Consider the following 24,901-nt stretch of genomic DNA (forward strand, 5'->3'; position numbering starts at 1 on the left):
CTTTTTTCAAAATAACCCATCACCCCCATCCCTCAAAGTCGGTCGGCCCCTTATAACCCAGCGTGATCATGCCAAAAATATCGCTATTTCGGTTTTGGTAATAATTTCGCAACATAGTGTAACAATGAAATTAGCTGCGCTGTGTAAGAGACTTGATAGGAGAAACAGCTAAATTAAAGAGCCTCCAGACATTGTGTAATCCGTTTGTGGCCGCCATTGAGGACGAGCGATTGATTCATTACCTGGTCGATTGTACACAACTTTAAAAAACTTGGACGCGCTCTTCTATCATAAATTCCCACTTGATTTAATTTCTCTATGGGTCTCTCTGCCTGAATTCTGCTTTATTCTTATTTTAAGGAAACAGGATGGAAACCAAGAAAACAATGTTCTTTCTACTGATTATCTCGTCACCTGTAGTCACGCTGCTAATGGAGGATAGAGGTAAATGCATTACAATATAATTTGAAACTTATAAGCAGACAGACATAAAACAAGACATGCCGTAGATTAAAATGGAAATTTCTCCTTTTTTTTTTCATCGCTTGTTTGAAGATTTGTTTTTACATCAGCTACTTGATAAAAGCTCAATGCAACCTCATCAGCCAAATCAATCAGTCCAATCGGATTTAAAGTCCTAGTGGATTTTACCGTGTTTAAATAAAGAACTATTATATTCTATTCAATTCTAATCTATTCTAAGTAAAGATATTGAGGCAAAAATTGAGCTACTGGTGTCCAAACCGCGACTGTTATGATCATGACCCCCTTGAGTTGAACCTGAATAATAATAAAAAAAAAATGCTTGATTGGACTAAAGAAAACAAAACAGAATTAAAAAGAAAAAAAGATACCGCAATATTTAAAAATGCCACATAAACATATGCATTATTGAATACGTTGCATCATCACTATCTAAGGACTACCGAAGGTTTTCGACAGAGTGTTTATAATTGTAAATAAACGTTAATATATGAAACATATATTTTGAGCTGCAGATGAAAGATCAAAAAGAAGAAAGATCCTCGCAGTTAATACGCAACTTAAGGAGTTGTGAAAAGAAAGCCTGAAAAAAAAAAAAATTTCAGGCTCTTACGGGATTCGAACCCATGATCTCTGCGATGCCGGTGTAGTGCTGGTCATATTGTGAGTTCGTAATATACCCGAAACGGATGAAAAACTAAATGTAAATATATGAAATATATATATTTGAAGTAATATGTCAAAAACTCGGGCGTCGTGCTTTATCACGGGTTCCAAATACCGAGAAACAGATGAAAGCACGAGGCCGCAGGCCGAGTGCTTTCATCTGTTTCGAGGTATTTGGAACCCGTGATAAAGCACGAAGCCCGAGTTTTTGACATGTCTTCTCAAATGAAACAATAAGAAATTAATCTCATTAAAATGCAAATGTTTGATCTCAGATGAAAAACATGTTTCATCTCAGATGAAAACCTGGTGGTGTTTCATCTGGTGTTTCATTGGGGTATCAAGATTCATCCACCTGACCGAAATGGAGGTCATTTATTGGCTTTTGACTGCATGAATTATTAATGAGTTTGAGAACTGCGGATGAAAGATCACATAGAAGAAGGATCCTCGCAGTTACTGCACAACTTAATCAGTTGCGGAAAGAATATATATATTTTATTCAGGCTTTCTTTTCGAAACTGCTTAAGTTGCGTAGTAACTGCGAGGATCTTTCTTCTATTTGATGTTTGTAATCGTGTTACTCAAGAATTAAAAAACCGTTTATCTCCTTCTGATTACAGTTTTTTTCATCCAGATAGTATTTTGCAAACGGGTTACGTTTTCTAGTACTTTTTTTTTTTTTTTTTCAGAAATGAGGTTTTTTGGACGGACTTTGACTGGTTTTTACCACAGTTTAACCTGACGATAGGTGGGATTTTGGCTCATTTAAAAATTTGCCTAGTTATTATACGAAATTAGGTCCTGAAACATAAGGGCTATTAACTATACACTGGTAACCTAACTATTGACAGACGTGTCATTTTCTCTAACTACCACTGAATTTTTTTAAGTTCAGTAGCTCAAACATATTACTAACAGCAAATTAAACAAAATAAATAAATAAATAGAAAAATTTATTTAAAACAAGGTACCGAAGGAGTTCCATAGGGCAAGCCTATGCGGTTGGATGAAAGTGTTAAGCGTGATAATGATACGCTTTTAGGTGTTATGCATGCCGCAAATAGTAATAGGAAAGCATTTTTACCTATCTACCACATTAACTGTCATGTGGATTAAACACATTTTTTCGTCTTAAACGATTTTCTTAGGGTATTGCTTGAAAAATAACAAATACATTTTTTTTTTAAGTAATAATCAAAGTATTAATCTTTGTTGTGTTTCTCAAAGTTGTCGCTCAATGTCCCCTTGCAGCTATCCCTGAGGAAAACAAAGTCGCTGTCATGATTAACACAGAAAAAGTGAGTATAAAGAAACAGCAAGAAGCGGTCAACAAACTACTCGAAAAAATAGTTGCAGCAATTGAACTCAGTTGCGGAGGTAGGTAGGCTTTCGTTATAATAAGGAACAAAGTCGTTGTCCAAGTAACGGTGGCCAAGTAGCCAACAATTGAAACTAACTGCACACACACACACACAAACAAACAAAAAAAAAAAAAACAAAAACAAAAAAAAATAAATAAATAAATAAACAAAGCAAAAAAAAAAAAAAAAAAATGCGGACAAAATTCATTACTCCACTAAATTATCTTCAGTGGTACTTTAATGTATTCTTGACAGTGATGATCCGAAAACCGAATTCCATAATCTATGAGAACCGTAAGAACCGTAAGGAACATTGACAAGTACCGTAAAACTAAAGAAACGAATACACAAAAATTTGAAAATCAGAAAAACAGAAAATCCAGGTAAGGACGGGGGGTGGGGAAAGGGGTTTCTCATGTAAATTTGACGGGGGTCATCGGCGGAAACTTTTTGTCACCAACTCTGGTGCCAAATCGGTTGACTGACATTTACTTCCTCTCATTTATTTCGGCTCAATACCCTAAAAGGTACCACCATACTATACAAAAGTCATTCAAGCTTTTATTACTTAATGGGTACCAAACCACACATTTTAACCCCTAAAAGGTACGACGATCACCCCCGTCACTTTTATATGAATGTTCCTTCCCCCCGCCCCGGGAAGAAAATCAAAAAAAAAAAAAAAAAAGGAGTGGAGCATAACTTAGAAAAGACGTAAGGTTTAGTTTTCATCGATCCATTTTCTAATCATTTGTTTTCGTATTATTCTCGGCAAGGTTCAACCTGCCCAGCCAACTGGGTTAAACATGGAAAGTCGTGTTATTACATCCATAACACTCCAACCAAGAGGTGGTTCGACGCTCGGCAAAAATGCCAAGCCATGGGCGCCGATCTTCCCATAATCAGATCACGAGAGGAAAATCAGTTTATTTTGGACATGCTAAAGGGATGGAATGATAGAGTCGGGATTGTTGGTGCATGGCTTAGACTCCAAAGAAGGGCTGACTCCAGGTTCTATTGGGTTGATGGCAGTCCACTACACGGTCATTACCAGAACTGGGCGATTGGGGAACCAAACAACGCCAAGCTTAATGAGGACTGTGTCCACGTATACTTGAAAGACATAGACGGAAGAGGACTTGCAGGACAGTGGAATGACGATCCATGCGATCTGACAGCTGGATATTCATTTTGGTACTACAGGACTCTACTTACTCTTTGCCAGAAGCCTATCTGAGACGGCCAGCTCGCTGGTTAACAAGGCTTGCTATAACTTTTGAATTAACGGTAAATTAAACTGGACTATGCTAAATGTTAAATGATTGGTCTTTAATGGCATGTTAATTAAGAAACTCAAGGTAGTTGTAATAGCGTGATGTTCTGTCGATGAAGTCAACATTGATTGTAAGCTTAGGTACGCGAGTGTGAGCCTGAAATAAAAACGTGCTGGAAACACGATGTCATGAAAATTGTTATGTTGTGTAGTTTGCTGGAAAAGGACTTCTCTTTTGCAGTGATAACACTATGGGTTTGGTAGTGTTCAAAATGGAGAACGTGTGATAGATGGGGGGGGGGGGGGGAGGAGGGGCTATGTGTGGCGGTTTTTTTGCTAATCTTGTACAAACTCTTTCACTCAATTCTCAAAACTCTGAAAACTAAGGTTGCTTTTTGATTAACCGTATTTCGGAAGAAGAACAAGCGAAATAATTGTTATTTATTTTTATTTTTTAGTATTCTGGGAAAGCATCTCTGTAAACTATCTCGCTATCTCGTCAGGCTCCAGTAACTCCTAAAACCTCTTATGAGACATTTCTTGTCACCGTTGTATGTGTTCCTATTCCGTAATAGGGTCAATCAAACGCACCCTAAGAATAAGCTCATTCCTACTGAGGCCGAAGCAAGCAAAGACGTGAAACCGAAATCAAGCTTAAAAAGGCTGACAAATAGTAACGTTTAGGAGAAATAAGAGAGGGCCAAGTTTAAGCCAAAGCTTTGTTTTGAGTATGGATATTAAAAAAAAATGTTGAATGAACTTTCACACCCTTATATCAAGTTCTACTGGCTGGGGTCGTTTTATGCATCGTATGGAGTATGGGGATACGAACTGCTCTGGCGTTTGAAAAATCCATTTTCTATTCAGTTGGTCTATATAGTTTCGTGGTAGAGCTCGTTAATTCATCTGAGCTTTGAATCCTCGACCATAGGTTCTGAGAGAAGTCTGGACTGTTTTCGTTGTAAAGTTGGTTCTTACGACACCTTTTATAAGAAACGAACTCCAGGCCCACTATTCCCATTCGATTACTCCAAAGAGCACTCGGACGTTTCATGACTGAGAACTCCTTCCACTTTAATTATATGGATTACCATCAAATACATTACGCTACCATGAGCATGCAAATGGGCGGTCGACTTCGCCAATATTGTCGTGGCAAAAGTTGGACCAAACATTTTAATCCTAAGCACTCCAAAACCGCTGTTTCAAAAAACGATATAATGACGACATTAAATACGAGCCTAAATACACTTCATCGAGCATGCTAACAAACACCATGAAAAATCTGTGAAATATGTGAAAAAGAAATAAACTTCTTGGAAATCAACGCTCACAAGGGCGAGAGGGTCAGAAGGGAATCTGCCCTTGTTGTACGTGCACATTATTAAATCGGAACAAACTCCTCTAAAAATAATATATATATTTACCCAAGCCTAAAAGCGGAGCTCCACAATTGCTATATTTAATAAACATTTATAAAAGTCTGCTTATTGTATGAACGTAATAACCTTATGAGTTCCTCATCAATTCTGCAGTTATATTCACTTTTAATGCATATGCAGCTAAATGCTCATTAACAATAACAATGTAATACACAGGGCAAAATTACTGAATGCTGATTTATTTTAACAGAGGGCAGTTTTTCGTAATTTTCCTTTCATCGAGGGCAAAATTACTTACTCCTGATTGGTCGAGCGGCGAAAATACTCGCTCCTGACTGGCTGTCCACTATAGTTTTACATTTTGTTGGTTTCCGCATTTTGTGTCAAAAAAAAAAAAAAAAAAACAAGTTCTTTAAGGTTCCTTGGGAAGTTCGACTCTTTAAGACCGGTTTTTTTGTGCTACAAATACATGGAAATCAAGTGCTGCAGCTACGAAAGAAATTCCTTAAGATTGATTTTCGTGTGTCTTACAAGAAACAGCAAAATATTATTTGTGTCAAAATCTGAAGACTGGAATTTAATTGATTGAGAAACTGAAATCAGTCATGGTGCTTTCAACGAACGACAACCAAGCATGAAAGTGTTCATTTGATGGGAGGAAGGAACAGGAAGAAATTACACCGCAAGTTTCTTCTTGAGAACCACCGTTTGCTATTTTTTATCGATCTATGTTCGTGTAATTTCCAAGCGGTAGGAAGCTTTACAGCGCAGGTGAATAATTAATTGATGCCTAACTTTTGTTTTATCGTTGTTAGTTTTTGCTCCAGAATTAAACTTGCATTTTCTCTTAATTACATTTGTATAATGGAAACTGTTCTCGTCGGTTCTGTATGTTTTGTACGCTACAAAAAAAAAATAATAATAATAATAATTTGTCGGCTTGCCTGCGCCTTCGGTGAGTGTTTTACTGACTGTTTTATGAAGTTCCTTGATAGTTTTTAGAACATTTTGGCCTCTGTGTTATGAAAGCGAAACAAATTAATAATTTGTTGGCTTGCTTGCGCTTTCAAAAGCGGAATATAAATGGACTCCAAATGATATTTTTCTGTTTTAACCGCAGAGAAAATGGATGAACTAACCAAAAAAGAGACTTCAAATATATCCTTGAGTAATAAATGAAAAAAAAAAAAAAACTTTGATAATTTATATCAATCAGTACAGAAATAGGCTAAAAAACGATTAAAGTAGTTTATGTCAACGATACAATGATGGGAGACTAACGTTTGTTTGACAGACCATTTTTAATAGCTCAGCTATTATTAATAGCTGAGCTATTATTAATTAATTAATTAATTAAAGCTAATAGCTTTTTAAAACGAAGTAAAATAGGAAGAGATTAGAAAATAAAACTCCAAGGAAATAACAAACATGGACCGAAAAATAAGCTCAAAAGACTGTTCGGAAGTTAAAGAAGTTTGTAGTGTGAAGTAATATATCAAACACGAGGAAGAGTGTTTCCTCCGATTTCCAAACACCGAGAGGTAGGTTGGAAAAAAGAGGCGCAGCCGAGTTTTTTTAACCAACTTCGAGGTGTTTGGAAATAGGAGGAAACACTCTTACGAGTGTTTGATATAGCTTCTCAAACTATTGATAATTCTTAGAGAAATTTGAAGCAAAAGTTCACAAAATTTTATGATAATTAAGATCACATTTCCAAACCTCCTTTACGGTAGTGATTTCCTTTGTTTTGTCTTCATGAATTATTAATGAGTTTGAGAACACTAGAGGAAAAATATATCTTACAAAACAGCAAAGTTTTGTCAACAAAATCACATGAATATGATTGCCTCTTTGAAGAGTAACAAGTCCTGTTTTTATTTGTCTATGATTGCTTATTTTTTCGTTCGTTTACAACGTAAAGGTTCACTTCAAGAGGAAAAATCCAACGTTTCATCGCGCCGGATTATAATGAAATAATTTCTCTTCAAGGTTCGACCGCTGTTTATAAAGTGCCGCCTTTAAAAGCCGCGAAAAGAGTCGATTCGTTTTTTCCCGCCGCGAGTCGCCTTGCTCTTTCTCCCGCTGTTTGACAGAAAACTTGGACGAGATCAGAAAAAAAAACTCCAGGGGAAATAATCAACATGGACCGAAAAAAATGAGCTCAAAAGTCTGCTCTGGAGTTAGCAGTATTAGCTTAAGCTTACGTTAGACGGCGTGTCAAAACTACAAGAAAACAATATATTGCAAAAAAGCAAACTAGCAAAGTTTTGCCAACAAAATTGTATAAATAAACTCACCTCTTCTGAAAATAACCAGTTCTTTTATTCCATTGCTGATTTTTCCGTTCCTTTTACAACGTTAAGTGAGCGGACCGTTTCATTTCAAGAGGAAAAATCCAACGTTTCGTCGCGCCGGATCGGGGTAGTCGATTTGTTTCTCCCGCCACTAGTTGGCTTGCTCTTTCTCCTGCTGTTGGTCACATAAATTGACTTTGTATCTTGTCGTCTTTAAAATTATTTTTCGTTTTGTTTTTCTCCCAAACACAGTTCCGCCAAACAAACGCGGCCGGCAGCGCAGCTGGCCATGCATTTTTCCGCCGAATTGCTGCACATACGCTCATCTATGTAAGCCAATGTGAAACGAAACACTCAAACCCTGTGTTGCAACACGGGTTGTTTTTTCAGCGCCCTTTCCTGTTCTTTCTCTCTTTGTTCGTCACTGATGTTTCGCCTGTTTTCTAGCGCTCTCAGTCGCCCTCTTTCACGTCGAACTTTGCTTCTTTGCCGCTTGTTTTCTCGATTTCTTTCTATCCCCCTTTCTTTGCTTTCCATGTTTTTAGACTTATTCATAAATTTACTTTGCGTTTTGTCGTATACGTCGTCTTCAATTTTTTTTTTCTTAAACGCAGTTGGCGATGCAATTTGCCGGCAAGCAAAGGCGGCCGGCAGCGCAGTTGGTCATGCTTTTTTTCAACCGAAAAAACCTGGTTTGCAGCACAGCGTCTAAGTGTCTTATTTCACATTGGCTTACATAGATGAGCGTACGTCGTTTGGCAGACGATAGATAAATGGGCAGTAGATTTTTGAATGCGTGTGAGCCATTTACGTTTATTGGTGAATATACAGTCGTTTTGACAAAGGTTGTCCAAAAAAGGGTAAAGGCGTACGCGACAATGCCGAAAAGTAGTCTGGGAAACATCCAATAAATTTCAATAAAAAGCTCAGAACCCATAATGCCTCGAACGTACGGCGAAGACTTGATCGCTTGATCCGATTTCCCTATCCCGTTTAAGACAGAATTCGAAATTTTCAGGCCCTTTCTAAGACATTTAAACCATAATCATACCCTGTTTAAGACTAGTATAAGATAAGAATACACTAGTTTCTTACTGTATTTTACTGCATTGGCAATCACAATCTGTTTAAGCCATTAGGTCATGTAGGGATTCCCTGTTTAAGATAGAAAGTGATAAAATAGATACTCCGTTAAAGACAAAACACCCTGAAAACCATACCCTATCGGGTCACACGTCCCCGTTAACGTCACATAAGAGAGTACCCCCAGGTCTAGATCATACCCGGCGAAAATTACGATCCCTCATTGACCCGGCGTCACATACATATTAGGACCGTACATATGGTTTTTGTCCCTAAACGAAAGGTGAAAATGTAAGCATTAAAGCCAGGGGATTATAAAAAACATTCGTATGACAAATGTCGTTTTCCCCTGTATTTCATTCTGACTGCAAGACATGCAATTCTATCTGGTGGTTACTTTTTGCCTCGCTATATCTCTGTATCTATCTATTTGGTAGCCTGCGAGCAAGCTCTCTTGTCTCTTGGGGGTGGTGGTGGAAGTGGGGGGGGGGGGAGGGGTAAATAGGATCTACCCCCCCGAGAGAGCTTGCTCGCGGGCTATCTATTTGGGGGGATTGGTGATGCTGGAGGTTATCACTGTTACAAGATTGTAGGCTTTACGCAGCACACAGTCAAATATGGCCCGAGTATAAAGGAAAGAGCTTCTTGTTTAAATTTATTTTCAGCCTGCTCTAGATGTAGACTGTACCCCCGATGGGCGCACTCCCCTCCCCTTCCCTTCTGTTTGTCCAAAGGAAATAATAAAACCCCTTCACCTACACCTATTCTTGAAATTGAATACTCAACATATGCTTGAGTAGGGAGGTGCGGCCCGGGCGTTCAAACCCTGACCCTGTTTAAGACACAATTCTCCGATTTTCCTATCCCGTTTAAGACAGAATTCGAAATTTTCAGGCCTTTTCTAAGACATTTAACCCAACATCATACCCTGTTTAAGACTAGTATGAGATAAGAATACACTAGTTTTTTACTGTATTTTACTGCATTGGCAATCACAATCTGTTTAAGCTATTAGGTCATGTAGGGATTCCCTGTTTAAGATAGAAAGTGATGAAATAGATAGTCGCCCATTACTTCTTATTTCCTGTTTGCAATTATATATGCAAATGAGCCATGTGCGATTTTGTTTAATTCAGTATTTTTTTTTTTTTTTTCTTATCTCGAGTGAATCCCCTTGAGCACGCATATCAAGTCAGGAAACCTGATTTGACTTCTTAATTACTCAAATAAGCTATTTTCTTGTGACGAAAAAAATATTTATAGTAACTTAAATGTGTAGAAATATTGAAGTCTGGGTATTACAGTAAATGCAAAAAAAAAAAATAGAATATTTATTAAAACAAGTCCGCAACAGTTGTTTACTTTCATCAGCAAAGAAAAAAAAAATTAAAAAAAAAAATGAGTACAATGCTTCCTAATATAGAAGGTGTTTTCTTTTCAGTGGGGCTTACAACTATGAGGGAAAAGAAGATCTAAACAAGGTCTACTGGAAACCAAACCAAAAAACGTTGGAGGAAACAACAGAATTTAAAGAGCTGAAAAAGCAACGCTAGTTCTAAAAAGCTTGAAAATACATAGTAAATGGCATTTTCTCCCAAAATTGAAGCTTAATTCTCTCTGAAAAAAATGAGTAGGTACTTTAAATTTTCTTTCTTGATTCCAGCAATTCTTGCTAAATAATCTCCTTTTCCTGGGTAAGCATAAGTCGCGGAAACAAATACGACTTTCTCGGAACTTCCCGAAATGCTCAGAACCTATGCGTAGTACAAAATGGAGGCTGCGCCCACATTTAATAGAAAAACTATGTAAGCTTAGAAACGATACAGACTACAAATAGCTCTATCCCCGGACGATCAAATGTATAGAACTTTAACTTCTGGCAAGACAGGAAAGTAAGCTTAAGTTTAGTATGGGAATCCCAAGAAAAGCGCCAATGGGATCCCTGTGCTCCTATAGCTGCTCCAATAATACCTCATTGGTTTCTGGGAGAGGGCCCGATAAGAAATGATAGTTGGTAATTTTAGAGGAATTTGTCCAATACGTTTCATAAAAAAAAGTAAATGAAATTAAGCTTTAAAAATAATACTGTAACTTTAAAAAAAGAACCTGAAATTTCCATCCGTCTTCAGAAGAAACCAATAAAAAAAAAAAAAAAAATTAAAGATCCCGATAATGAAGACACTTCCGCAAATACACTATCATTTCCATAACTTTGTCGCGGTAGTTCAGTGACCTCCAGTGTATTTCAGTTTGGCAACGCTGTGCTTATGATAAAGTAATTCCAGGTTTATGTCATGCTGTTACAAACACTAAATCAGCCTATAAGACGGAAGTCAAAATTGAGAAAGAAATATTGTCTACACAGGTAAAACAAACTATGAAACACCAAAACTACCACGAGCTGAAATTAAAAAATCTTACAGGCTCGCTCATCTGTGTCACGCACGAGCGACTTAGCTACAATTAGTACAATAACAAGCAGATATTCACATCTGTTGATTTAAAATAAGTCTTATTTTAAATATCTTACACAACGATGTTCCAGGTTCCCCAGTTAACTTGCTGAAATAAAAATAAATGAAAATATCAATTCAAACTGAAACGATTAGAATTGATTTTATTAAAAATGAGAAGCTTTATGTCGTCGATAGCCAATCAGAAGTACCTGTTCTCACCAAAATTGCATCGCTCTCTCAATAAATACATCGAATTATCTTTATCTGTGAAACATTGCATCAAAACCAGAGTTTATCGTCGGGGAAGTTCATAGAAGAACGATGTCTTGTTTGTTCTCGAATATTGTTGGTGGGATTTGCGGCGCAGACGAACGCACAAGTTCTTCAACTTCCGTCACGCCACTCACGCGGTGTAACAGGGATGTCAAAACTCACAAAAAGTCGTTGAAATTTTCCGGAATTGAAACGGAAGTGGAATTAATTTTGGCGAGATGTGGATGTTTTCAGAAGCCGGCGAATTTATCGGATATGACTATCTGTCCGGTTCATCGTGCCAAGTTAGGTATAGGTTGGCCTTTGCACCATCCCAGAAGTTGTTTCTGGTCACTGCAAGGAGCTGAAGAAGGCACCTGCACTGGAAAAAGGAATAAATTTATTCCAATCCATGGAGATATTTGAGCTTTCAAAACAGGTCGTCCCCTGTGGGCTCAGGTAAGCAACCAACTTAATGTTCTACCAATAAATAAACTATCATTTCCATAACTTTGTCGCGCGAGTTCAGTGACTTCCAGTGTATTTCAGTTTGGCAAAGCTGTACTTATGATAGAGTAATTCCAGGTTTATATCATACTGTTACAAACACTAAATCAGCCTATAAGACGGAAGTCGAAATTGAGAAAGGTAGCGTCTAAATTTTAATGGCGACTGGTTAACAGAGCTGGTGCTGTGATCGCCTGCAATTAGGCTTCATGTGGTAGATCATCGGCGTCTATTTTTAATTGCAAAACTGACTCTGCTGTTTTGAGTTTTTAAATTAATTGCGCTCTAACTCACAAAGATAGATCATCGGTATATTTTTTGTAACTATCGCTTGGTGATAATGAAAAGTACTCGCAGGCCTGAGCGAATATGCACCGTGATCAATAGACAATGGTATAATGCTTGGGATGGTGATAAAAATATTGTTAGACTGAAAGCATAAGCTATGAAAATAATGGTTGTCATCTGTCCAATTTATGGAATTAATCTTAGTGCATGTTCTTACGCCGCTGGCGATTATCTACATTATTAGTCTTGTGCAATACTCTATTGCTCTTTATTCAAGGCGCGTAATTCAACCCTTCTAACTAACATGTTCAAAACATCTTTGGCTGATGGTTAAATTTTCTCTGTGGAGTTTGATTCCGGGCTTTGTTGGTTGTCAAGATAAGTCGTTTAGTCAGTTGTCTCGCGAACACTCATAAGGTTATACCCACCCTGTTTTTGTTCAATATGGTATTACTAGACAGCGTTTGCTTAACATGTCCACCCAATAGTCTCCACAAGACATATTGTAGTGCGGTATTGCGTAAACAACTCTTAGGCTGGAAAGAAATAAAAAAAAAAAAAAAGGCTTGCTTTGCAAGAGTCCGTAAGACGGGTCCGCACGAGAAAGCACTGTTTGTAAATAGATCGATAAACATCTACTTCACTCACTCTGCTTGTAATTTCTTTTCTTTTTTTTTTTATCCTCGTTTGCTCAATAAGTGAAGTAGTTGTTCGAAAGGATCGAATTCGTCGTCTCACAAACGTGCTTAAATTGGGATTATAAACTAATGCTTTTTTCAGGAAATTCACGTTAAATTTTTACACACTGGAAATCTTAATCCTTTTGCAGTCGTTTAGAGCGCGAAATATGCCATCTAAAATTTTTGGAAGTACAGCACCTGCCCGGAAATTCGAGGAATACAGTTGTGTTCCTTGGAACTCTTTGCTACTTGAGTTTTTGGCTAAATAATCCAAACAGATCATGCTGTGTTAGCTTGCACAAATTTTAAAAGGCCATACCACGAGTTACGAACACAGAGAAGAAAACGCTATGATTTTTTATTCACAAAAATCCCTGTACCCCGCCGCTCATGAATATCCCTCTCAATTTAAGACTGAAGCTCTTAGCAGTGACTGTCACCAAACTTGGCATCTCTGACATTTAAATACCGAAGAAATACCAACGATTGTTTTTTTTCTATTTTTCTATTTTAGGAAATTTCTCATGAAAAAGCTTTGAAATTAACACACCAAGTTAAAATGACTACAGAAAATCTCTCTTATATTTATTTGAATATTGCGCTTTTCATCAGAATACTTCCCACAAATTGACTACCGCTGTAAGGGGGAAAATACATCCTTTTAAAAACTTTATACTGAAGTTCTGCATACTTTTTCCTGCAAAAATAAAAATACATGACTTAAGACGATGGTAATAAGTGGCCATATGTGCAGACTAATGATCATCAAAATTTGCAAATTTCAATGGGCAATTTGGAAGTGGCTCTCTTTCTTACTCTAGTTTGTCTGTTAATCGTCTTAAAGAAACAGCCTAGTAGGCATGCGCATAAATTGTCAGATTTTCACTGGAGCTCAGCTGAAGCTTCAAAAATAATAAAAAGTGAGTTCCCTTATCAGTTGCTCGTAACTTTTTTCAGTTTACCACGGAGAAAAAAAAACAAGAAAAACCGTAAATGGATTTATTCCAAGGAGGTTATCACGTGAGCTGTGGATTCCAGTTTGCGCTATCTAAACCGGGTTTTGTTTGGTCTTCTGGGGCTCCATAACTTCGAAAGCATGAAAGATATGACAATGGAAGAATGATAGTGCATCCAAAGATGTTTGCTCTGAATTCTGCGACGATAAGTAATGACTTCATATGAGGTCGTAATTAAGTCGTGATTGCCAACTGGCGACTTTCTTTGATCAACCATTATGGATTCTGGATTTCCCAAAAACTTCAGGAAAGCGCGAAAATTGAACAAAAACATAAAAGGTAGAATAAAAAAGATGAATTTTTCTTCACTTTTAAAAGCAGGGTTTGGCCACTTTTTAAAAATAATCGACTGTCAAAAATTGGTGAATGAACACCGATTACACCAAATCTCTGCCTGATAAATTTCTGAAAAAATACTGAAGTTTCATGCCGTTTGCTCTAATATCAAAATATATATGTATATATGTTCAGGTTCAAAGTCGCCGCAAACTAAACCCGCCATCCCCCCCCCCCCCCCCTCCACCTTCTCTAGATACTGTTAAATATGGATAAATTCGTTTTGGTTAAGACAACATCCGTACAAAGCGTTTTTCTACTAAATTGATTTGGAATTTCATTGGCTATTAAAATGAATGAATGGACTGGTTTCTTGCTTGTCAGAATCAAATGAAGGAAATCTTGCAAGCTTGCTGGTGGTGTGAGGTGCAGATAATTTAGCCCTTCGGACAGGTGAAAGCTGCCACTAATGTAATACTTGCAGTTGCCATTTCTTAATCCGTCGCCCTCGTTTTACCTGTGCGGCAATGCTCCATTCAGTTTCAAACTTGTGGCTTGCTTTCCTAATTAGCGAGTGCCGTCCATTCCGCTCGGAAGCTTTCATCTGTCATGATCCATGCGGTATAGCGGCCATACCAAGTTGACCCTTAAGCTGGTCATTCGACCCCTTCTTGGGGGACATCATGGTTACGCTTTTCAGCACTAAGTTCACCAATGAGGACTGCTTTTTTCGTATGGTGTCCTCCATCCTTGCCACAGGTCCCGCCCAGCTCAACCGAAGTTGAAGCAAGATAGATTCGATGCTTTGTAGATGTGTTCTTTCAAGAACAGTTTCATTGGGGACGTATAGTCCTGCCATTCTATTATTACAATGGTCCGCAAACAGTATTGATGGAAAGGTTCAAGTAATTCAATCTACAAGCGGTTAAGGACCCACACAGGTCGACTCTGCACCATAGAGCAGCGTTCGCATGACAACAGCTCTCTACACTTGAAGCTTAGTGAATAGGCACAGACTGAGCGGTGCTGCCAAATGTCAGACTTTCTTAGACAAACTACCAAAGGAACTACTGGCATTTGACTAGCGATTGTCTCGGTCTTTGGTATCAGCGGTATTATTCGATATTACGCTCGACTGCGTTAATGGTTGTGCCATCAATGTTTATCTTTGGAGTGATTTAGGTTGCACTTGGGGGAGGTTTGTAAAGTAATTAGTCTTTTTTTCAGGATGATGGTAAGCCCGAAGATCTTAGCTGCTTTAGAAAAGGCAGTTGACAATGTGTTGGAGAGTAGTCGTCAGCGAACAGCAGTTCTATAATGAGCTCCTCAAATACCTTGGTTTTCGCAAGCAAGCGGCGGAAGTTAAACAGACTGCCATCTGTGCTGAAGCGGATGTATATACCGCCTATCAATACGTCCCTTGTCTCACGCAGGATCATGCTGAAGTTCAGTAAGAACAAGGAGGGCGCGAGACATGCCCTTACCTGACGTCGTTTGAAATGGGGGAACGCTTTCTCTTTCTCTTATTACTTAACTCATCTGGTTATCGTAGAGCTGACGGAGGATGGCGAGAAACTTTGGGGGACAGTGTAAACTGGACAGTACCTTCCAGAGACCATTAAGACTGACGAGTCCTTCAAAATACTCAACCAACATTGCATAAGAGCTTCTTTATTAGTTAGAAGGATTGTTCCATTGGCCGAACGTAGCGGGACCTTTTACGATAGCTTTTAGGGACTCGTAAAAGGATACTTTTCAAGTCAGTATGTTATCGTGTTTTTACAGCAAGAGCTGCCCGCCTTTCATTGGGCATGGATTCCAATTTTGTTTGAAGGACACGACAGGCATGTTTAAAAGCAGTCTTTGTATTCTAATCGTCGGGTTTATGCAAGAAGCTACGGGTATCAGAAGCGTTTGTTTTCGATAACGTCTTGGATTTGAGAACCTGATTCGTAGAGACAGTCCTGGCGTATTCTGGTTAAAAAACAAAGTGTTTCGACCGTGGTCTCTTGAAGGTTGCATATTTTCAGCTGTTACCATTGGTTTTCGGGGTAAGTGTCTGCCACGTTGCTGAGCCTTTCAGGTAGTTTCGCTTGGAATTCAGCTTTCACCTCTGGAAAGCAGAGTCTTTGCACTTGCAACTACTTGGTCTGAATACCTTTCCTTTGGGAGGGGGCATAAAAGTGAAGGTAGCCTTAGAGCGAATAAGTTTGTGATCGGTGTAGCAATTCGTACTAGGCCTGACTCTAGTGTGTACTCTAGTGTGTAGTATGACCCTTATGCCACTCTAACGTACAAGAATTTAATTAAGATAATGTACTTTGGAACGTGAGTGTCTACCGGCGACCTTGAACCTGTTACTGATGGAACAGAGTGTTGGTGATGATAAGCTTGTGTTGAGAACAAAATTCCAAGGGTAGGCGCCCATTTTTGATCAATCGAACACAGCTTTTCAAAACTTGGACGCACTTCCATCCTAAATTTGCCCTTGATTAAATTTCACTATGGGTCTCTCTGCCTGAATTCTGCTTTTTTATTCTATTTTAAGGAAACAGGATGGACACCAATAAAACAGTGTTCTTTCTACCGCTTGTCTCGTCACCAGTAGCCAAGCTGGCAAAGGAGGTTGGAGGTGAATATATTACAATACAATTTGAACCTTACAAGCAGACAAGAAAGGGCATATTAAACTATAATTGCCATAAAACAATAAATGCCGTAAATTAAAATGGCAATTACTTCTTCTTTTTTCATTGCTGGTTTGAAGTTTTTTTTTTTATTATTATTATTATTATTTTTTTTACATCAGCTACGTGATAAAAGCCCAAAGCAGTCTCATCAGCCAAATCAAGGCAATGAAGTTTCACAATCCAATAGAATTTAAAGTAAACATATTGACGGGAAAAGAGTGCTACTGGTGTCTAAGGCGCGACTGTTGTGACCATGACCTCCTGAGTTGAACCTGAATAAAAAACATTTTAATTGGACTAATGAAAACAAAAAAAGAATTAGAAAGAGATGCCGCAATACTTAAAAATGTCACATACCTCGATGCATTATTAAATACGTAGCATCGTCACTCCCCAAGGACTACCGAAGGTTTACGACAGAGTGTTTAAAATTGTGTTACTCAAGAATTCAAAAAGATTGTTTATCCGGATATAATTTAGCAAAAGGGTTACCTTTTCCAGCACCTTTTCAGAAATAAGGTTCTGGACGGACTTTGGCTAGTTTTACCCTTACAACCCGATGATAGATATGATTTTGGCTAATTTGAAAAGTTTATCTTGATTTTATACGCCATTGAGTCCGGCAACACAAGTACTATTAACTATACACAGGTAACCAAACTATTTGTGCGTGGCAGAGGTGTCGTTTTCTCTAACTACCACTGAAAAATTTTAAGTTCAGTAGCCCAAACAAAATAAATAAATAAATATAAATTTAAAACAAGGTACCGAAGGAATTCCATAGGGCGACCCAATGCGGTTGGAGAAAAGTGTTAAGCGTGTTAATCGTACGCCTTTAAGATTTATGCATGCCTCAAAAAGTAATAGTAAAGGATTTGTAGCTATCTACCAAAATGTTTTCCTGTAATACGATTTTTTAGGGTATTGCTTAAAAAATAACAAATGTATTTTTAGCTTTTAATTAAAAGGGATTTGCTGAAGCAAAGACATGCAAAAATTACAGAGAGATTTAAGGCTCGACGTTTCGGAGTCATCTTGACTCCATTATCAAGAGAAAAAATCAGTTTGTGAACGCGGATATTTAAATAGGCTAGAGCTGAAAATTAACATATTAATAGATGGTTAAACAAATACTTTAGGGCGAATTAAATCAGTTTGCACGTTCAGTTCTGGTTTCAGTTTGCGTATGAATAGCATCTCATGAATGAGGCAATCATATTTGCTGGTGCATTTCGCAAGAACGTGAAACCGTTCTAAAAAACGCTGTGGTATCTGGTCATTATGTTGAAGATAGTAGTATTTGTAAATGGAAGACGACTTTCTTTTGTGTCCGTCTACTATTTGTTTAACCATCTATTAATATGTTAATTTTCAGCTCTAGCGTATTTAAATATCCGCGTTCACAAACTGATTTTTTTTTCTTGATAATGGAGTCAAGATGACTCCGAAACGTCGAGCCTTAAATCTCTCTGTAATTTTTGAATGTATTTTCAGTAATGCATAATAATCAAAGTGTTATTCTTCGTTGTGTTTCTCAAAATGTTGTTCAATGTCTCCTTACAGCTTTCACTGAAGAAAACAAAGTCGCTGACATGATTAAGACACAAAACGTTAACATAAAGAAACAACAAGAAGACGTCAAAGAGCTACTCGATAAAATAGTCGCAGCTATTGAACTCAGTTGTGGAGGTAGGCAAGCTCGTGAAGTCAGTTCCGTTTATAATCAGGACTTATGGCGCTTTAAAAGTACAGTAGCCAAGTAGCCAACAATTGAAACCAACGAAACAAAACAAAAAAAAAAAAAAATGCGGCACTGAAGTAAACCTACTTCAAGCCATTTTTACTTGTGTTTCTTTTTTGTGTAGGGGAAGGTGATGAGGTCAAATATTGTAGGTTTAATGGCGGCAAAATTGGATCAGCCAACTTGCATGTAGTGATTATCCCTGAACTAAGAAACAAGGTCTGAAACTGGGTATGAATTTTATAGGCCAGGTATGTTTTTTTGTTGGGACTATACTTAAAGATATGATTAGCTTATTAAAGTCATGATTCATTCACCGTACGTTACCTGCGTTTTTTAAAAACTGTATCATTGCATAATGCAATTGGCTTAGCGTCTATGGCATATGAGCCATTATGTTACGCTGAGAAAATAGCGACCGTTATATTGTCTTCTGGTTGTTTTCGCAAAGCGAAATCAGCAAGATCTAGCAATATTTCTTCATTGTTAATAAAACAATTATTTCAGTCGCTCTTGTTTGTTAAGTACTTTGTGACTTTAGCAGAGGAGCTTTCTTTCTAGCTGTTCATGGTTTAGATAGTTTCCTGATCCTCTTGAAACTAAGAACAGATGAAATCTACCTTATGCCGATATCAAGCCGCCTCAATTATTTAGAGCTACCTTTTAGGTGGAGCTGTTATTTGGAACATTTTCATTATGTAGAAATGGTTGATGGTATTGTTCTCCAGCGGCAAGTGCACCAGCAGATAAACAACATAAAATCCGGAAAAGGGAGTGTGGCAGGGGGGGGGGGGGGGGGGGAGGGACTCCCATGGAAACGTGACGGGGATCATATATGAGGATCATTGTCGAAAATTGGGAACTTAACGGCTTAAATGTACTAGGATTTTGTTTTGTGGGCTTGGTCCGAAAAATGTTTTTACCTCTAAGAGGTACCAAATCAGTTAACAGAAATTCACTTCCTCTCATTTATTTCGGCTCAATACCCTTAAAAGTACCACCATACTATACGGAAGTCATTTCAGATTTTATCATCTAATGGTACCAAACCACGAATGTAAACCCCTAAAAGGCACGACGATCACCCCTGTCACTTTCATATGGGAGTGCCTATACCCACCCTAGGCAGAAAATCAAAAGAATAGTATTATTAATAGTGTTAGCGAAGGAAAATGAATGGATCATCACTTAGAGAAGATGCAAGGTATAGTTTTCATTGATTCCATTTTCAAAGCATTTGTTTTCGTATTATTCTCGACCAGGTTCAAGCTGCCCAGCCTACTGGGTTAAACATGGAAAGTCGTGTTATTATATTCATGATACTCCAACCAAGAGGTGGTTCGACGCTCGGCAAAAATGCCAAGCCATGGGCGCCGATCTTCCCATCATCAGATCACAAGAGGAAAATCAGTTTATTTTGGACATGCTAAAGGGGTGGAATGATAGAGCCGGGATTGTTGGTGCATGGCTTAGACTCCAAAGAAAGGCTGACTCCAGGTTCTATTGGGTTGATGGCAGTCCACTACACGGTCATTACCAAAACTGGGCGATTGGGAAACCAAACAACGCCAAGCGTAACGAGGACTGTGTCAACGTATACTTAAAAGACATAGACGGACTAGGACTTGCAGGAGAGTGGAATGACGATCCATGCGATCTGACAGCTGGATATTCATTTTAATACAACAGGGCTCTCCTTGCTCTTTGCCAGAAGCCTATCTGAGACTGCCAGCTCGCTGGCTAATAAGGCTCGCGTATAAGTTTTAAAATTATTAGTAGATTGAACTGGACTATGTTAAAGGTTAACTGATTGGTCTTTAATGGTACATTAATTAAAAAATTCCAGGTAGTTGTAACAGCGTGACGTTCTGTCAATATAGTCAACATTGATTGTAAGCTTAGGTACTTGGGTGTGAGCCTGAAATAAAAAGGTGCTGGAAACACGATGTCATTAAAATTGTTATGTTGTGTAGTTTGCTGGAAAATGACTTTTCGTTTACAGTGATAAAACCGTGGGTTTGGCATTGTTCAAAATGGAGAACGTGTGGTAGAGGGGAGGGGAAGGGTTATGTATGGCGGTCTTGTTACCATTCTTGTCCAAACTCTCTCACTCAATTCTCAAAACTCTGAAAACTAAGGTTGTGGCGACCGCTTTTCTTTCGAAGAAGGGCGCGCGGAGACGACGATTACAAAGGCCAACAGATTAACATAATCTGTATCGGCTCTGTTTATTTTAAGTCACTAACTGAGATCAGGCGATCACCGAAAGGCAAAAAATCAACAAACATACATACAGCTTGAGGTAGTTCTACTGTTGAACCGCATACAAGACCGTCAAAGACTGTAAGGCTACTAATCTGCACGGGTTGCGTGAGAAATTACTGTCGCTTCGAGCGAAGCTCAACCCAAGTCAAGACGTTCAGCGACGTGTCAGCTCCACGTGGAGCTTTAACAGTCCCGTATGAAAAGACGTCATGACACGTAATGTGTCTACTTGCGTAACGCAATGCCTAAACGGTTGAGAGGCCGTTACAAAGGTTGCTTTCGATTAACCGTATTTCGGAATAAGAGCAAGCAGAATAGTTGTTAAATTTCTCTTTTTAAGTATTTTGGTAAAGCGTCTCTGAAAACTTTCGCTATCTAGTTAGGCTCCAGTAACGCCTTAAACCTCTTATGAGAGATTTCTCTTCACCGTTGGATGTGTTCGTATTCCGTAATAGGGTCAATCGAACGCACCCTAAGAATAAGCTCATTTCTACTGAGGCCGAAGCAAGCAAAGGCGTGAAACCGAAATCAATCTTAAAAAGGCTGACAAATAGTAACATTTGGGAGAAAAAGGAGAGGGCCAAGTTTAAACCAAAGCGTTGATTTGAGTATGGATATTAAGAAAGAAAAAAAAAAAGTCGAATGAACTTTCACACCCTTGTATCAAGGTCTACTGGTAGAGGTCGTTTTATGTATTGTGTGGAGTATGGGGATACCAGGATGGACTGGCGTTTGAAAAATCCATTTTCTATTCAGTTGGTCTATATAGTTTCACGGTAGAGCTCGTTAATTCATCTGAGCTTTGAATCCTCGACCATAGGTTCTAAGAGAGGTCTGGAATGTTTTCGTTGTAAAGTTGGTTCTTACGACATCTTTTAAAAGAAACGAACCACAGGCCCACTATTCCTATTCGATTACTCCAAAGAGCACTCGGAAGTTTTATGACAAGGAACTCCTTCCATTTTAATAATAGGGATTACCATCAAATACATGACGCTACCATGAGCATGCAAATGGGCAGTCGAATTCGCCAATATTGTCGAAGTTAAGGTTCGACTAAACATTTTAATCCTAAGCACTCCAAAACCCATGGTTTAAAAATCGATATACTGACGACAATTTTACTCTCTGGAGAAAAGCCCAAGCATAAATACACTTCATCGAGCAAGCTAACAAACACCATGAAAAATCTGTAAAATATGTGAAAAAAGAAATAAACTTCTTGGAAATTAACGTTTACAAGGGCGAGAGAGACAGAAGGGAATCTGTCCTTGTTGTACGTGCCCATTTTTAAATCGGAACTAGCCCTAATTCTAAAATATCATTTGAAGAGAAAAAAAAATCCAAAAAGGTTACTTGAAATCACCCCTTCCAGTGAGGGGATACCCAGCCAATGTTATCAAAAGGACCTTGAGAGTTTAAAACTTGCCAAATGTAAACTTTTCAAGGAAAATGAGAGCGAAACCTACAACTAAGCAATTATACATGACATTACATATACATGAACAAACCTTGTTTAAAATTAATTACAATAAACGTAAAATTACTTAGGGGCATTGACATTTTTAAAGCGGGGTCGAACTGTTGATTGATGGCATATTTGTTCGTTTCATAGCAAACTGAATTTAAGAGTTTTCTACACTTTTTCTTCTTTTGTCAAGACACCCTACAGATGAAGGGGAACGAAGGAAGGAATTAGGGATGCGAACGCCAAAATTATGGAAATCACATTTTTCCTCGACAAGCGCCCACCTCGATTAGCATCCCCCGTGCAGTCCCCCCCCCCCCCCCCACCCTCTCAACCATCCCCCCAAAAGTAATTTCTTGGAAACTGCAAACCATTAGTCCCTAATCAGCAAAACAAAAATGGTGCACGAGGTTGGTTTTACTCCTCATTCACTGTCAGGTTCGGATGAACAGTTAAAATTCAGGGCATTTTATTGATATTAAAAAGTAAAATATGAAGGTCGTTCTCTTGTTCAAGGATGGCCAATTATAAATGATGGCCAATTTAATTTACTGCTAAACTAACGCAAAGAAGTGATAGAACGTTTTACGTCCTGAGTTTGAAAATTCTCACGAGTATAGATCCCTAAAAGCGGTCAGAATTGTGTTCTAGCTTGCATTTCCCTTCCCTCAGACAACTCGACTCATCCTACCCGGTTTCCGTAATGGCTTTGTTTAGTTTCTTTTCTTTTTTCTACTTCTGCTTTATCGTTTTCATTGTTTTAGTTGTTTTTAAATACACTAAAGGTTGTCTTCCACGGTAACTGTGGCCGGAGAAAATGTGGCGTGAGCACAAGTCCCTTTTAGTAGTCATAATTGTTTGTTCTACTTCTGCTGAAAAATAGCCTATTCGTTTGCGTTCGCAGGTACAGAATTTGTCTCAAAATTGAAAGATGTAAACAAAACTCGGGTTCGCTGTCGTATTTGAGGACTTAAACATTTACTTCTCTATTGGTTTGTAGCACACGGAGAATATGGACTTCTAATATTTTTAAGTTTATATCCAGATTTTGAATTTAATGTTTTTTTTAATTTAGTTAGAAAAATTCTCCCAGGGCTGTTAAAAAGTAATGCTTGTAACTTTAATACCAGAATATTAAATTAGAGGGTATTACTTTTGGCACCAAACTTATCTTTGTTCTTGGTATCAAGTAATACTTTCAATCCAATAGAAGTAGCCCAAAACCGTTTGCATCAAAATCTATATCAGAAATTGTCAACTTGATCTTAATCTGAATTACTCGCGGTTTCAAATTGACTGCAGCCGATTATCGTACTTGAATCTTGGTCCTGTAATGTGAAGCATATGAAGTACGTAAGTCAGTTAAGTTTCCATTGAAATAGCCTGCGAACGCAGACGTATTTCCGTCTGTTGCTTCTCTTTGTCGAAAACGACTATGTACGATTTCTATAAACTTTAGACTGGGACGAGAGGCTGCACATGGCGGACGTGCTTTTTTGAGCTCTGTGGATCTCTGAGATAAAACATGGGATAACAGCAGGAGAATGACAGAGACTAGCCGGACTGTACGTAAAAGAAGTGATCTTAGTAGTGCCAGTAGCGAAGAATCTATAAAATCTCCAAACGCAAAGCGATTTAATAAAGAAAATTCAGACGTTGCACTTTGCACGTTCAAAAGCTTTGGCCAGATAAAACACTTGCAATGATCTGGGAGGCGATGAAAAGAAATGAAACTGATATCAACTTAATGCTGGAAAAACAAAAAAACTTAAATTATGAAGAACTACGAGTTAGTCTTGAGTTCACACAAGCAAGAGTCGACTCTGTGGTGAAAGAGATTGAGGAGCTAAAGAACAAGATGAAAACAGTGTCAAACAACTGTGCTAGTCTACAGCAGAAAGCCGTAGTTGGAGAATAAGCTAGAGGCTAGCAAGGTGCAAAAGCTCTCCTTAGAGGAGAAAGTAGATAAACTTTCAGTAATTCACGACAACCTTGAACAATACACAATGAAAATTAACTTAGAGATATTTGGCATTCCCGAAGAAAGCGAAGAAGATACAGAACAGATCATCTTAGACCTTGTGAAATGCTTGAACGTGGACCTGGTACCAGAAGACGTCGATATTTCCGACCGCATGAAAAAAGGTAACATTCAGCCAAGGCCAATAATCGTTAGATTTTCCAATTACTATAGTAAAGAAAGAATGTATCACAATCGCCGTAAGCAGCGCAGAGTAAACGTTCGGGAGTCTTTGCGAGGCGCAGAAAGAGTGTACATAAACGAAAATTTGACGGCCCAAAGGGCAAGTTCATTCAAGCAAGTGCGAGATAAGATGCGTCTTCACGAAGAATGGCGAGTTTGGACTCTTGACGGAAAGATTTAAGTCAAAACAAGCACCGCAATAATTAAAATACAACATCTTAAAGATCTCGAGAAGCTTTAGATTTCAAGTACGAATAATATTTTATCACGAAACCCGCGTGTCTCTACTGAAACGGGACCCGAAGCTCTGCGTGACGTCGCACTGGTTTGCTGACGAGATTGACGGGAGATAAAATGATAACTGCTAATGTGGGATAAATTGGCCACAAAGTGACGCTTTTATTTCACCCGACATCAAGAATATCGATATAATAAACATCACGCAATCTCTTTAGCAAAGGTGGGGTTAAATATCGGCAAAGAGCCAAGTCATATTAAAAGGCAACAAAAGCCT

The 24,901-nt window shown here is 38.3% G+C and overlaps 1 protein-coding gene across 2 annotated transcripts in view; it reads left to right on the forward strand.

Annotated features, from left to right (window-relative positions):
* The window catches only part of LOC146454176 (perlucin-like protein), an 85,229-nt gene extending 64,880 nt beyond the window's left edge, over positions 1-20,349 (forward strand). Inside the window, exon 5 of one of the 2 annotated variants that reach the window (XM_085095779.1) lies at positions 3,290-3,758. In XM_085095779.1, the coding sequence (XP_084951905.1) occupies positions 3,290-3,750 (461 nt within the window). In that variant the 3' untranslated portion in view covers positions 3,751-3,758. Of the gene's footprint in view, positions 1-3,289; positions 3,759-19,713 lie in introns of those variants that run through there. The other variant, XM_085095780.1, reaches the window with a different exon arrangement.
* The last annotated feature ends 4,552 nt before the right edge of the window (positions 20,350-24,901 follow it).

The sequence above is a fragment of the Pavona decussata genome, unplaced genomic scaffold, assembly GCF_977016875.1.
Source record: "Pavona decussata unplaced genomic scaffold, jaPavDecu1.1 SCAFFOLD_313, whole genome shotgun sequence".
Lineage (NCBI taxonomy): Eukaryota > Metazoa > Cnidaria > Anthozoa > Scleractinia > Agariciidae > Pavona > Pavona decussata.